This window comes from Ranitomeya imitator, chromosome 10 (genome assembly GCF_032444005.1).
Source record: "Ranitomeya imitator isolate aRanImi1 chromosome 10, aRanImi1.pri, whole genome shotgun sequence".
In the NCBI taxonomy this organism is placed as follows: Eukaryota; Metazoa; Chordata; class Amphibia; order Anura; family Dendrobatidae; genus Ranitomeya; species Ranitomeya imitator.
This window is the reverse complement of record NC_091291.1, coordinates 9,406,775-9,422,020: the sequence shown is the minus strand read 5'-3', so window position 1 is coordinate 9,422,020 and position 15,246 is coordinate 9,406,775. Positions and strand designations below refer to the sequence as shown.

Sequence of the window (15,246 nt, the reverse complement as noted above, 5' to 3'; positions counted from 1 at the left end):
TATAATATCCTCCACATTGTTGTTACTATCTAGTTAGTGGTCTATCTAATCACAGTGCTACATTCACCGCTACACTGCTCAGTACTACTATATAATGTCCTCCACATTGTTGTTACTATCTAGTTAGTGGTCTATCTCATCACAGTGCTATATTCACAGCTGCACTGCTCAGTACTACTATATAATGTCCTCCACATTGTTGTTACTATCTAGTTAGTGGTCTATCTCATCACAGTGCTACATTCACTGCTACACTGCTCAGTACTACTATATAATGTCCTCCGCATTGTTGTTACTATCTAGTTAGTGGTCTATCTCATCACAGTGCTATATTCACAGCTGCACTTCTCAGTACTACTATATAATGTCCTCCACATTGTTGTTACTATCTAGTTAGTGGTCTATCTCATCACAGTGCTACATTCACTGCTACACTGCTCAGTACTACTATATAATGTCCTCCGCATTGTTGTTACTATCTAGTTAGTGGTCTATCTCATCACAGTGCTACATTCACAGCTGCACTTCTCAGTACTACTATATAATGTCCTCCACATTGTTGTTACTATCTAGTTAGTGGTCTATCTAATCACAGTGCTACATTCACCGCTACACTGCTCAGTACTACTATATAATGTCCTCCACATTGTTGTTACTATCTTGTTAGTGGTCTCTCATCACAGTGCTACATTCACCGCTACACTGCTCAGTGCTACTAAATAATGTCCTCCGCATTGTTGTTACTATCTAGTTAGTGGTCTATCTCATCACAGTGCTACATTCACAGCTACACTGCTCAGTGCTTCTATATAATGCCCTCCGCATTGTTGTTACTATCTAGTTAGTGGTCTATCTCATCACAGTGCTACATTCACAGCTGCACTGCTCAGTACTACTATATAATGTCCTCCACATTACTATCTAGTTAGTGGTCTATCTCATCACAGTGCTACATTCACAGCTGCACTGCTCAGTACTACTATATAATGTCCTCCACATTGTTGTTACTATCTAGTTAGTGGTGTATCTCATCACAGTGCTACATTCACAGCTACACTGCTCAGTACCGTCATATAACGTTCTCCTTGCTGTTGATGCTATCTACAACTACGCCGCTCAGTATAACATCATGCATGCTGTTGTCACTCTCTAGTTAGTGTTTTATCTCACACCAGTTTTAGATTTACAGCTACACTGCTTAGTACTGTTGTATAATGTTTTGCATGCTGCTGCTTCTGAACATGTAATATATTATTTACCAATACATCAATTTCCATCATTACGAGATATTTCTGACTTCCGACTAGGTGGTTGTTAGAGCCCTTTACTGTATGGATATAGCTACTATATTAATGACTCCAGACAAGATTTTTTGTGGGCCTCATTAAGGCAATTTTTTTCTTCAATGTTTTAGTCCAGGTGAACTCTCCAGATCATCGGCTCACTGTGTACGATGAGAAAGAACAAACATGGCGGCTGGTTTGCTCTTCCTTGGTGAACGCCGCAGTGGCCGCGCTCAGCTGTGAAGATATGGGCTTCATCAGGTACCAAGATTTGTCCAAGTCAAAAATTTTTCCAAACTTTATATAGAGGGTAAAGTTACTAGAGATGTTATTATTGGGTCCCATATTTGTATATTTGACCCTGTTTGATATTGTTGCAACATTGCGTCAATTACAATACATGGGAATTTTGGCGCACGTTATATCAGTCTTTCTATTGTCTCCTTAGGTCCATGAGCCACCAGGTGCTTCGCGTGGAGGTGGCAGGAACGAACGGCACATCGGGGTACTACTGTGTGCAGAGATCGCTATTAGGCAGTGCCAAAAGACTTCATGATGTGCTGACCGTGTGGTACGTGCCTATCTCTACTATCTACCAGCTAAGGATGTAGTCACAAAACCTCTTTATATTCAATGTCCTCTAAGAAAGACCTAAAATATCTGTGTTTAAAGATTTGCTTGTTGTGACCTGATAAGTAATTTACTTCTGACTTCCTGTAGACCACACTAGGGGGAGCTCACCGCATATCATTATATACTGGTATAGATACTTATGTAGTGACTGTATAAAACTGTATGTGGTGAACCACCCCTAGTGGTAGCTGTATAATCTGTATGTAGTGAGCTCCCTCTAGTGTTTGCTGTATAAATCTGTATATTGTGAGCTCCCCCTAGTGGTGTTTGTATAAATCTGTATATTGTGAGCTCCCCCTAGTGGTAGCTGTATAAATCTGTATGTAGTGATCTCCCTCTAGTGGTGACTGTATAAATCTGTATGTAGTGAGCTCCCTCTAGTGGTGTCTGTATAAATCTGTATGTAGTGAGCTCCCCCTAGTGGTGGCTGTTTAAATATGTATGCAGTGAACTCCCCCTAGTGGTGGCTGTATAAATCTGTATGTAGTGAGCTCCCTCTAGTGGTGGCTGTATAACATCTGTATGTAGTGATCTCCCTCTAGTGGTGGCTGTATAAATCTGTATGTAGTGAGTTCCCTCTAGTGGTGGCTGTTTAAATATGTATGCAGTGAACTCCCCCTAGTGGTGGCTGTATAAATCTGTATGTAGTGAGCTCCCTCTAGTGGTGGCTGTATAAGTCTGTATGTAGTGAGCTCCCTCTAGTGGTGGCTGTATAAATCTGTATGTAGTGAGCTCCCTCTAGTGGTGGCTGTATAAATCTGTATGTAGTGAGCTCCTCTAGTGGTGGCTGTATATATCTGTATGTAGTGAGCTCCCTCTAGTGGTAGCTGTATAAATCTGTATGTAGTGAGCTCCCTCTGGTGGTGGCTGTATAAATCTGTATGTAGTGAGCTCCCTCTAGTGGTGGCTGTATAAATCTGTATGTAGTGAGCTCCCTCTAGTGGTGGCTGTATAAATCTGTATGTAGTGAGCTCCTCTAGTGGTGGCTGTATATATCTGTATGTAGTGAGCTCCCTCTAGTGGTAGCTGTATAAATCTGTATGTAGTGAGCTCCCTCTGGTGGTGGCTGTATAAATCTGTATGTAGTGAGCTCCTCCTAGTGGTGTCTGTATAAATCTGTATGTGGTGAGCTCCCTCTAGTGGTGGCTGTATAAATCTGTATGTAGTGAGCTCCTCTAGTGGTGGCTGTATAATCTGTATGTAGTGAGCTCCCTCTAGTGGTGGCTGTATAAATCTGTATGTAGTGAGCTCCCTCTAGTGGTGGCTATATAAATCTGTATGTAGTGAGCTCCCTCTAGTGGTGACTGTATAAATCTGTATGTCGTGAGCTCCTCCTAGTGGTGTCTGTATAAATCTGTAGGTAGTGAGCTCCTCCTAGTGGTTACTGTATAAATCTGTATGTAGTGAGCTCCCTCTAGTGGTGGCTGTATAAATAAGCATGTTGTGAGCTCCTCCTAGTGGTGTCTGTATAAATCTGTATGTAGTGAGCTCCTCTAGTGGTGGCTGTATATATCTGTATGCAGTGAGCTCCTCTAGTGGTGGCTGTATAAATCTGTATGTAGTGAGCTCCCTCTGGTGGTGACTGTATAAATCAGCATGTAGTGAGCTCCCTCTAGTGGTGGCTGGAGATAAACCTCATGAGTGTCACAACAAGCAGAATAACGGGGGCTGTCATGCAGAAACCCCAAAGCTTAATATATTACAATGTTCCAGTCTGTAGAGTGATTCATAGAAAATAATTCAGCTTTTTTTCTTCCTCCACAGTGAGTGTCCCAGTGGTCAGTTTCTCTCTGTTCAGTGTCAAGGTAAACTGTCCTGATAAGTCACCCGGTCTTGGTACACAGAGGGTTTTAGCTTTGATCAGATGAAAGTCCAGATAATCTTTAAATCATCAAAGTTTTAACATTTAGATACAAAATATTTACTGTTATAATAAGAGAATGTCTTCACTTAAAGGAATTTTGCAGAATGACGTTCAGCCTTGTTTGCATTCTGTTTACATTTGTAATAGTTCTGTTTGATGTAAATGAATGGAGAATTCCTTTTACTCCCTGAGGTTAATAATCTGTGCGGATCCTTATAGTTCTGGCAGCTACAAATGTATCCACTGTGGACAATCCTCTGTGATATAAACTCCCTGGACTGAACTACAAATGTATCCACTGTGGACAGTCCTCTGTGATGTAAACACCCAGGACTGAGCTACAAATGTATCCACTGTGGACAATCCTCTGTGATATAAACACTCAGGACTGAGCTACAAATGTATCCACTGTGGACAGTCCTCTGTGATATAAACACCCAGGACTGAGCTACAAATGTATCCACTGTGGACAGTCCTCTGTGATATAAACTCCCTGGACTGAACTACAAATGTATCCACTGTGGACAGTCCTCTGTGATGTAAACACCCAAGACTGAACTACAAATGTATCCACTGTGGACAGTCCTCTGTGATATAAACTCCCTGGACTGAACTACAAATGTATCCACTGTGGACAGTCCTCTGTGATGTAAACACCCAGGACTGAGCTACAAATGTATCCACTGTGGACAGTCCTCTGTGATATAAACTCCCTGGACTGAACTACAAATGTATCCACTGTGGACAATCCTCTGTGATGTAAACACCCAGGACTGAGCTACAAATGTATCCACTGTGGACAGTCCTCTGTGATGTAAACACCCAGGACTGAGCTACAAATGTATCCACTGTGGACAATCCTCTGTGATATAAACACTCAGGACTGAGCTACAAATGTATCCACTGTGGACAGTCCTCTGTGATGTAAACACCCAGGACTGAGCTACAAATGTATCCACTGTGGACAGTCCTCTGTGATGTAAACACCCAGGACTGAGCTACAAATGTATCCACTGTGGACAGTCCTCTGTGATATAAACACTCAGGACTGAGCTACAAATGTATCCACTGTGGACAATCCTCTGTGATGTAAACACCCAGGACTGAGCTACAAATGTATCCACTGTAGACAATCCTCTGTGATATAAACTCCCAGGACTGAGCTACAAATGTATCCACTGTGGACAATCCTCTGTGATATAAACTCCCTGGACTGAACTACAAATGTATCCACTGTGGACAGTCCTCTGTGATGTAAACTCCCAGGACTGAGCTACAAATGTATCCAGTGTGGACAATCCTCTGTGATATAAACACCCAGGACTGAGCTACAAATGTATCCACTGTGGACAGTCCTCTGTGATATAAACACCCAGGACTGAGCTACAAATGTATCCACTGTGGACAGTCCTCTGTGATATAAACACTCAGGACTGAGCTACAAATGTATCCACTGTGGACAGTCCTCTGTGATATAAACACCCAGGACTGAGCTACAAATGTATCCACTGTGGACAGTCCTCTGTGATGTAAACTCTCTGGACTGAACTACAAATGTATCCACTGTGGACAGTCCTCTGTGATGTAAACACCCAGGACTGAGCTACAAATGTATCCACTGTGGACAATCCTCTGTGATATAAACACTCAGGACTGAGCTACAAATGTATCCACTGTGGACAGTCCTCTGTGATATAAACACCCAGGACTGAGCTACAAATGTATCCACTGTGGACAATCCTCTGTGATATAAACTCCCAGGACTGAGCTACAAATGTATCCACTGTGGACAATCCTCTGTGATATAAACACTCAGGACTGAGCTACAAATGTATCCACTGTGGACAATCCTCTGTGATATAAACACTCAGGACTGAGCTACAAATGTATCCACTGTGGACAGTCCTCTGTGATATAAACTCCCAGGACTGAGCTACAAATGTATCCACTGTGGACAATCCTCTGTGATATAAACACCCAGGACTGAGCTACAAATGTATCCACTGTGGACAATCCTCTGTGATATAAACTCCCAGGACTGAGCGACAAATGTATCCACTGTGGACAGTCCTCGGTGATATAAACACCCAGGACTGAGCTACAAATGTATCCACTGTGGACAATCCTCTGTGATATAAACACTCAGGACTGAGCTACAAATGTATCCACTGTGGACAGTCCTCTGTGATATAAACACCCAGGACTGAGCTACAAATGTATCCACTGTGGACAATCCTCTGTGATATAAACACCCAGGACTGAGCTACAAATGTATCCACTGTGGACAGTCCTCTGTGATATAAACACCCAGGACTGAGCTACAAATGTATCCACTGTGGACAGTCCTCTGTGATATAAACACCCAGGACTGAGCTACAAATGTATCCACTGTGGACAATCCTCTGTGATATAAACACCCAGGACTGAGCTACAAATGTATCCACTGTGGACAATCCTCTGTGATATAAACACCCAGGACTGAGCTACAAATGTATCCACTGTGGACAGTCCTCTGTCATATAAACTCCCAGGACTGAGCTACAAATGTATCCACTGTGGACAGTCCTCTGTGATATAAACACCCAGGACTGAGCTACAAATGTATCCACTGTGGACAGTCCTCTGTCATATAAACACCCAGGACTGAGCTACAAATGTATCCACTGTGGACAGTCCTCTGTGATATAAACACCCAGGACTGAGCTACAAATGTATCCACTGTGGACAGTCCTCTGTCATATAAACACCCAGGACTGAGCTACAAATGTATCCACTGTGGACAGTCCTCTGTCATATAAACACCCAGGACTAAGCTACAAATGTATCCACTGTGGACAGTCCTCTGTCATATAAACACCCAGGACTGAGCTACAAATGTATCCACTGTGGACAGTCCTCTGTCATATAAACACCCAGGACTGAGCTACAAATGTATCCACTGTGGACAATCCTCTGTGATATAAACACACAGGACTGAGCTACAAATGTATCCACTGTGGACAGTCCTCTGTGATATAAACACCCAGGACTGAGCTACAAATGTATCCACTGTGGACAGTCCTCTGTCATATAAACACCCAGGACTGAGCTACAAATGTATCCACTGTGGACAGTCCTCTGTCATATAAACACCCAGGACTGAGCTACAAATGTATCCACTGTGGACAGTCCTCTGTCATATAAACACCCAGGACTAAGCTACAAATGTATCCACTGTGGACAGTCCTCTGTCATATAAACACCCAGGACTGAGCTACAAATGTATCCACTGTGGACAGTCCTCTGTCATATAAACACCCAGGACTGAGCTACAAATGTATCCACTGTGGACAATCCTCTGTGATATAAACACCCAGGACTGAGCTACAAATGTATCCAGTGTGGACAGTCCTCTGTGATATAAACACCCAGGACTGAGCTACAAATGTATCCACTGTGGACAGTCCTCTGTGATATAAACACCCAGGACTGAGCTACAAATGTATCCACTGTGGACAGTCCTCTGTGATATAAACACCCAGGACTGAGCTACAAATATATCCACTGTGGACAGTCCTCTGTCATATAAACTCCCAGGACTGAGCTACAAATGTATCCACTGTGGACAATCCTCTGTCATATAAACTCCCAGGACTGAGCTACAAATGTATCCAGTGTGGACAATCCTCTGTGATATAAACACCCAGGACTGAGCTACAAATGTATCCACTGTGGACAGTCCTCTGTGATATAAACACCCAGGACTGAGCTACAAATGTATCCAGTGTGGACAGTCCTCTGTCATATAAACACCCAGGACTGAGCTACAAATGTATCCACTGTGGACAGTCCTCTGTCATATAAACACCCAGGACTGAGCTACAAATGTATCCAGTGTGGACAGTCCTCTGTGATATAAACACCCAGGACTGAGCTACAAATGTATCCACTGTGGACAGTCCTCTGTGATATAAACACCCAGGACTGAGCTACAAATGTATCCACTGTGGATAGTCCTCTGTCAAATAAACTCCCAGGACTGAGCTACAAATGTATCCACTGTGGACAGTCCTCTGTCATATAAACTCCCAGGACTGCAGAGTGATACATTGTAATATGTGTCTGGGCAGGAATGAGGTTCTTCTGCTTCTGTGTTTCCTTTGCAGATGATTATCTGGACTGGATACAATCACAAATATAAACAGTTTGTTACAATGTATCAACTTGTAAACCAGACAGAGAATAGTCCAGTTGTGAGGATGGAAAATATGTAGGAAAAAGCAGCTGAGGGAGAGGGGCGACTTTTCAAGGGTGATCTCCTCAATTGTGACCTCTCTGCAGATTGTGGACGGAGGAAGATGGCCGTGGACAGAATCGTGGGGGGGCAGGACGCGGCCCTAGGCCAGTGGCCGTGGCAGGTCAGCCTGAGATATGATGGCACCCATCTCTGTGGTGGCTCGTTGATCTCCAGTGAGTGGGTCCTCACCGCTGCCCACTGTTTCCCAGAGTAAGTGACCGGACCACGACGTGGAGAGCAGTGACATCAGGGCAGGAGATGATCACTGTACATCTCTGTATCCTCAGGAGAAACCGCGTGGTGACTCTGTGGACCGTGTTTGCGGGGGGCGTCTCGCATCTCTCGCCCCGCGGATTTGTGCACAGTGTGAAGAGTGTGATATATCACGCCGGATACTTACCCTTCATATACACAGACAGTGAGGAAAACAGCAATGACATCGCCCTGGTGCATCTGCTCACCCCACTCACACTCACAGGTAACACTGAGCACGACGACCTGCGAGAAACCGTCACCAGGGGCAAGTCAGGAAGGACGAGCGGAGCCCTGGATCCACGGAAACCCACCGCAATGAGAAATGTATCAATATATGTATATACACAGTGACTGCACCAGCAGAATAGTGAGTGCAGCTCTGGAGTTTAATACAGGATGTAACTCAGGATCAGTAATGTATGTGCACAGTGACTGCACCAGCAGAATAGTGAGTGCAGCTCTGGGGTATAATACAGGATGTAACTCAGGATCAGTAATGTAATGTATGTACACAGTGACTGCACCAGCAGAATAGTGAGTGCAGCTCTGGGGTATAATACAGGATGTAACTCAGGATCAGTAATGTAATGTATGTACACAGTGACTGCACCAGCAGAATAGTGAGTGCAGCTCTGGAGGATAATACAGGATGTAACTCAGGATCAGTAATGTAATGTATGTACACAGTGACTGCACCAGCAGAATAGTGAGTGCAGCTCTGTGGTATAATACAGGATGTAACTCAGGATCAGTAATGTAATGTATGTACACAGTGACTGCACCAGCAGGATAGTGAGTGCAGCTCTGGGGTATAATACAGGATGTAACTCAGGATCAGTAATGTAATGTATGTACACAGTGACTGCACCAGCAGAATAGTGAGTGCAGCTCTGGAGTTTAATACAGGATGTAACTCAGGATCAATAATGTAATGTATGCACACGGTGACTGCACCAGCAGAATAGTGAGTGCAGCTCTGGGGTATAATACAGGAGGTAACTCAGGATCAGTAATGTATGTACACAGTGACTGCACCAGCAGGATAGTGAGTGCAGCTCTGGGGTATAATACAGGATGTAACTCAGGATCAGTAATGTAATGTATGTACACAGTGACTGCACCAGCAGAATAGTGAGTGCAGCTCTGGAGTTTAATACAGGATGTAACTCAGGATCAATAATGTAATGTATGCACACGGTGACTGCACCAGCAGAATAGTGAGTGCAGCTCTGGGGTATAATACAGGATGTAACTCAGGATCAGTAATGTAATGTATGTACACAGTGACTGCACCAGCAGGATAGTGAGTGCAGCTCTGGGGTATAATACAGGATGTAACTCAGGATCAGTAATGTAATGTATGTACACAGTGACTGCACCAGCAGAATAGTGAGTGCAGCTCTGGAGTATAATACAGGATGTAACTCAGGATCAGTAATGTAATGTATGTACACAGTGACTGCACCAGCAGAATAGTGAGTGCAGCTCTGGGGTATAATACAGGATGTAACTCAGGATCAGTAATGTAATGTATGTACACAGTGACTGCACCAGCAGAATAGTGAGTGCAGCTCTGGAGTATAATACAGGATGTAACTCAGGATCAGTAATGTAATGTATGTACACAGTGACTGCTCCAGCAGAATAGTGAGTGCAGCTCTGGGGTATAATACAGGAGGTAACTCAGGATCAGTAATGTAATGTATGTACACAGTGACTGCACCAGCAGAATAGTGAGTGCAGCTCTGGAGTATAATACAGGATGTAACTCAGGATCAGTAATGTAATGTATGTACACAATGACTGCATCAGCAGAATAGTGAGTGCAGCTCTGGGGTATAATACAGGATGTAACTCAGGATCAGTAATGTAATGTATGCACACAGTGACTGCACCAGCAGAATAGTGAGTGCAGCTCTGGGGTATAATACAGGATGTAACTCAGGATCAGTAATGTAATGTATGTACACAGTGACTGCACCAGCAGAATAGTGAGTGCAGCTCTGGGGAATAATACAGGAGGTAACTCAGGATCAGTAATGTAATGTATGTACACAGTGACTGCACCAGCAGAATAGTGAGTGCAGCTCTGGGGTATAATACAGGATGTAACTCAGGATCAGTAATGTAATGTATGTACACAGTGACTGCACCAGCAGAATAGTGAGTGCAGCTCTGGGGAATAATACAGGAGGTAACTCAGGATCAGTAATGTAATGTATGTACACAGTGACTGCACCAGCAGAATAGTGAGTGCAGCTCTGGAGTATAATACAGGAGGTAACTCAGGATCAGTAATGTAATGTATGTACACAGTGACTGCACCAGCAGAATAGTGAGTGCAGCTCTGGGGTATAATACAGGATGTAACTCAGGATCAGTAATGTAATGTATGTACACAGTGACTGCACCAGCAGAATAGTGAGTGCAGCTCTGGGGAATAATACAGGAGGTAACTCAGGATCAGTAATGTAATGTATGTACACAGTGACTGCACCAGCAGAATAGTGAGTGCAGCTCTGGGGTATAATACAGGATGTAACTCAGGATCAGTAATGTAATGTATGTACACAGTGACTGCACCAGCAGAATAGTGAGTGCAGCTCTGGGGAATAATACAGGAGGTAACTCAGGATCAGTAATGTAATGTATGTACACAGTGACTGCACCAGCAGAATAGTGAGTGCAGCTCTGGGGTATAATACAGGATGTAAGTCAGGATCAGTAATGTAATGTATGTACACAGTGACTGCACCAGCAGAATAGTGAGTGCAGCTCTGGGGTATAATACAGGATGTAACTCTGGATCAGTAATGTAATGTATGTACACAGTGACTGCACCAGCAGAATAGTGAGTGCAGCTCTGGAGTATAATACAGGATGTAACTCAGGATCAGTAATGTAATATATGTACACAGTGACTGCACCAGCAGAATAGTGAGTGCAGCTCTGGAGTATAATACAGGATGTAACTCTGGATCAGTAATGTAATGTATGTACACAGTGACTGCACCAGCAGAATAGTGAGTGCAGCTCTGGAGTATAATACAGGATGTAACTCAGGATCAGTAATGTAATGTATGTACACAGTGACTGCACCAGCAGAATAGTGAGTGCAGCTCTGGGGTATAATACAGGATGTAACTCAGGATCAGTAATGTAATGTATGTACACAGTGACTGCACCAGCAGAATAGTGAGTGCAGCTCTGGAGTATAATACAGGATGTAACTCAGGATCAGTAATGTAATGTATGTACACAGTGACTGCACCAGCAGAATAGTGAGTGCAGCTCTGGGGTATAATACAGGATGTAACTCAGGATCAGTAATGTAATGTATGTACACAGTGACTGCACCAGCAGAATAGTGAGTGCAGCTCTGGAGTATAATACAGGATGTAACTCAGGATCAGTAATGTAATGTATGTACACAGTGACTGCACCAGCAGTATAGTGAGTGCAGCTCTGGAGTATAATTCAGGATACACCTCAGGATCAGTAATGTAATGTATGTACACAGTGACTGCACCAGCAGAATAGTGAGTGCAGCTCTGGGGTATAATACAGGATGTAACTCAGGATCAGTAATGTAATGTATGTACACAGTGACTGCGCCAGCAGAATAGTGAGTGCAGCTCTGGAGGATAAAACAGGATGTAACTCAGGATCAGTAATGTAATGTATGTACACAGTGACTGCACCAGCAGTATAGTGAGTGCAGCTCTGGAGTATAATGCAGGATATACCTCAGGATCAGTAATGTAATGTATGTACACAGTGATTGCACCAGCAGAATAGTGAGTGCAGCTCTGGAGTATAATACAGGATGTAAGTCAGGATCAGTAATGTGATGTATGTACACAGTGACTGTACCAGCAGAATAGTGAGTGCAGCTCTGGGGTATAATACAGGATGTAACTCAGGATTAGTAATGTAATGTATATACACAGTGACTGCACCACCAGAATAGTGAGTGCAGCTCTGGGGTATAATACAGGATGTAACTCAGGGTCAGTAATGTAATGTATGTACACAGTGACTGCATCAGCAGAATAGTGAGCGCAGCTCTGGAGTATAATACAGGATGTAACTCAGGATCAGTAATGTATGTACACAGTGACTGCACCAGCAGAATAGTGAGTGCAGCTCTGGGGTATAATACAGGGTGTAACTCAGGATCAGTAAAGTAATGTATGTGCACAGTGACTGCACCAGCAGAATAGTGATTGCAGCTCTGGAGGATAATACAGGATGTAACTCAGGATCAGTAATGTAATGTATGTACACAGTGACTGCACCAGCAGAATAGTGAGTGCAGCTCTGGGGTATAATACAGGATGTAGCTCAGGATCAGTAATGTAATGCATGTACACAGTGACTGCACCAGCAGAAAAGTGAGTGCAGCTCTGGGGTATAATACAGGAGGTAACTCAGGATCAGTAATGTAATGTATGTACACAGTGACTGCACCAGCAGAATAGTGATTGCAGCTCTGGAGGATAATACAGGATGTAACTCAGGATCAGTAATATAATGTATGTACACAGTGACTGCACCAGCAGAATAGTGAGTGCAGCTCTGGGGTATAATACAGGAGGTAACTCAGGATCAGTAATGTAATGTATGTACACAGTGACTGCACCAGCAGAATAGTGATTGCAGCTCTGGAGGATAATACAGGATGTAACTCAGGATCAGTAATGTAACGCATGTACACAGTGACTGCACCAGCAGAATAGTGAGTACAGCTCTGGGGTATAATACAGGAGGTAACTCAGGATCAGTAATGTAATGTATGTACACAGTGACTGCACCAGCAGAATAGTGAGTGCAGCTCTGGGGTATAATACAGGATGTAACTCAGGATCAGTAATGTAATGTATGTACACAGTGACTGCACCAGCAGTATAGTGAGTGCAGCTCTGGAGTATAATGCAGGATACACCTCAGGATCAGTAATGTAATGTATGTACACAGTGACTGCACCAGCAGAATAGTGAGTGCAGCTCTGGGGTATAATACAGGATGTAACTCAGGATCAGTAATGTAATGTATGTACACAGTGACTGCACCAGCAGGATAGTGAGTGCAGCTCTGGGGTATAATACAGGATGTAACTCAGGATCAGTAATGTAATGTATGTACACAGTGACTGCACCAGCAGAATAGTGAGTGCAGCTCTGGAGTATAATACAGGATGTAACTCAGGATCAGTAATGTAATGTATGTACACAGTGACTGCACCAGCAGAATAGTGAGTGCAGCTCTGGGGTATAATACAGGATGTAACTCAGGATCAGTAATGTAATGTATGTACACAGTGACTGCACCAGCAGAATAGTGAGTGCAGCTCTGGAGTATAATACAGGATGTAACTCAGGATCAGTAATGTAATGTATGTACACAGTGACTGCTCCAGCAGAATAGTGAGTGCAGCTCTGGGGTATAATACAGGAGGTAACTCAGGATCAGTAATGTAATGTATGTACACAGTGACTGCACCAGCAGAATAGTGAGTGCAGCTCTGGAGTATAATACAGGATGTAACTCAGGATCAGTAATGTAATGTATGTACACAATGACTGCATCAGCAGAATAGTGAGTGCAGCTCTGGGGTATAATACAGGATGTAACTCAGGATCAGTAATGTAATGTATGCACACAGTGACTGCACCAGCAGAATAGTGAGTGCAGCTCTGGGGTATAATACAGGATGTAACTCAGGATCAGTAATGTAATGTATGTACACAGTGACTGCACCAGCAGAATAGTGAGTGCAGCTCTGGGGAATAATACAGGAGGTAACTCAGGATCAGTAATGTAATGTATGTACACAGTGACTGCACCAGCAGAATAGTGAGTGCAGCTCTGGGGTATAATACAGGATGTAACTCAGGATCAGTAATGTAATGTATGTACACAGTGACTGCACCAGCAGAATAGTGAGTGCAGCTCTGGGGAATAATACAGGAGGTAACTCAGGATCAGTAATGTAATGTATGTACACAGTGACTGCACCAGCAGAATAGTGAGTGCAGCTCTGGAGTATAATACAGGAGGTAACTCAGGATCAGTAATGTAATGTATGTACACAGTGACTGCACCAGCAGAATAGTGAGTGCAGCTCTGGGGTATAATACAGGATGTAACTCAGGATCAGTAATGTAATGTATGTACACAGTGACTGCACCAGCAGAATAGTGAGTGCAGCTCTGGGCAATAATACAGGAGGTAACTCAGGATCAGTAATGTAATGTATGTACACAGTGACTGCACCAGCAGAATAGTGAGTGCAGCTCTGGGGTATAATACAGGATGTAACTCAGGATCAGTAATGTAATGTATGTACACAGTGACTGCACCAGCAGAATAGTGAGTGCAGCTCTGGGGAATAATACAGGAGGTAACTCAGGATCAGTAATGTAATGTATGTACACAGTGACTGCACCAGCAGAATAGTGAGTGCAGCTCTGGGGTATAATACAGGATGTAAGTCAGGATCAGTAATGTAATGTATGTACACAGTGACTGCACCAGCAGAATAGTGAGTGCAGCTCTGGTGTATAATACAGGATGTAACTCTGGATCAGTAATGTAATGTATGTACACAGTGACTGCACCAGCAGAATAGTGAGTGCAGCTCTGGAGTATAATACAGGATGTAACTCAGGATCAGTAATGTAATATATGTACACAGTGACTGCACCAGCAGAATAGTGAGTGCAGCTCTGGAGTATAATACAGGATGTAACTCTGGATCAGTAATGTAATGTATGTACACAGTGACTGCACCAGCAGAATAGTGAGTGCAGCTCTGGAGTATAATACAGGATGTAACTCAGGATCAGTAATGTAATGTATGTACACAGTGACTGCACCAGCAGAATAGTGAGTGCAGCTCTGGGGTATAATACAGGATGTAACTCAGGATCAGT

The 15,246-nt window shown here is 43.5% G+C and overlaps 1 protein-coding gene across 4 annotated transcripts in view; it reads left to right on the top strand.

Annotated features, from left to right (window-relative positions):
- HPN (hepsin) overlaps positions 1 to 15,246 on the top strand; it is a 53,517-nt gene that overhangs the window by 28,035 nt on the left and 10,236 nt on the right. For all 4 annotated transcript variants that reach the window (XM_069742217.1, XM_069742216.1, XM_069742215.1 and 1 more), the window contains 5 exons: positions 1,415 to 1,544; positions 1,732 to 1,854; positions 3,681 to 3,721; positions 8,101 to 8,266; positions 8,344 to 8,534. In XM_069742217.1, the coding sequence (XP_069598318.1) occupies positions 1,415 to 1,544; positions 1,732 to 1,854; positions 3,681 to 3,721; positions 8,101 to 8,266; positions 8,344 to 8,534 (651 nt within the window). The remainder of the gene's footprint in view (positions 1 to 1,414; positions 1,545 to 1,731; positions 1,855 to 3,680; positions 3,722 to 8,100; positions 8,267 to 8,343; positions 8,535 to 15,246) is intronic.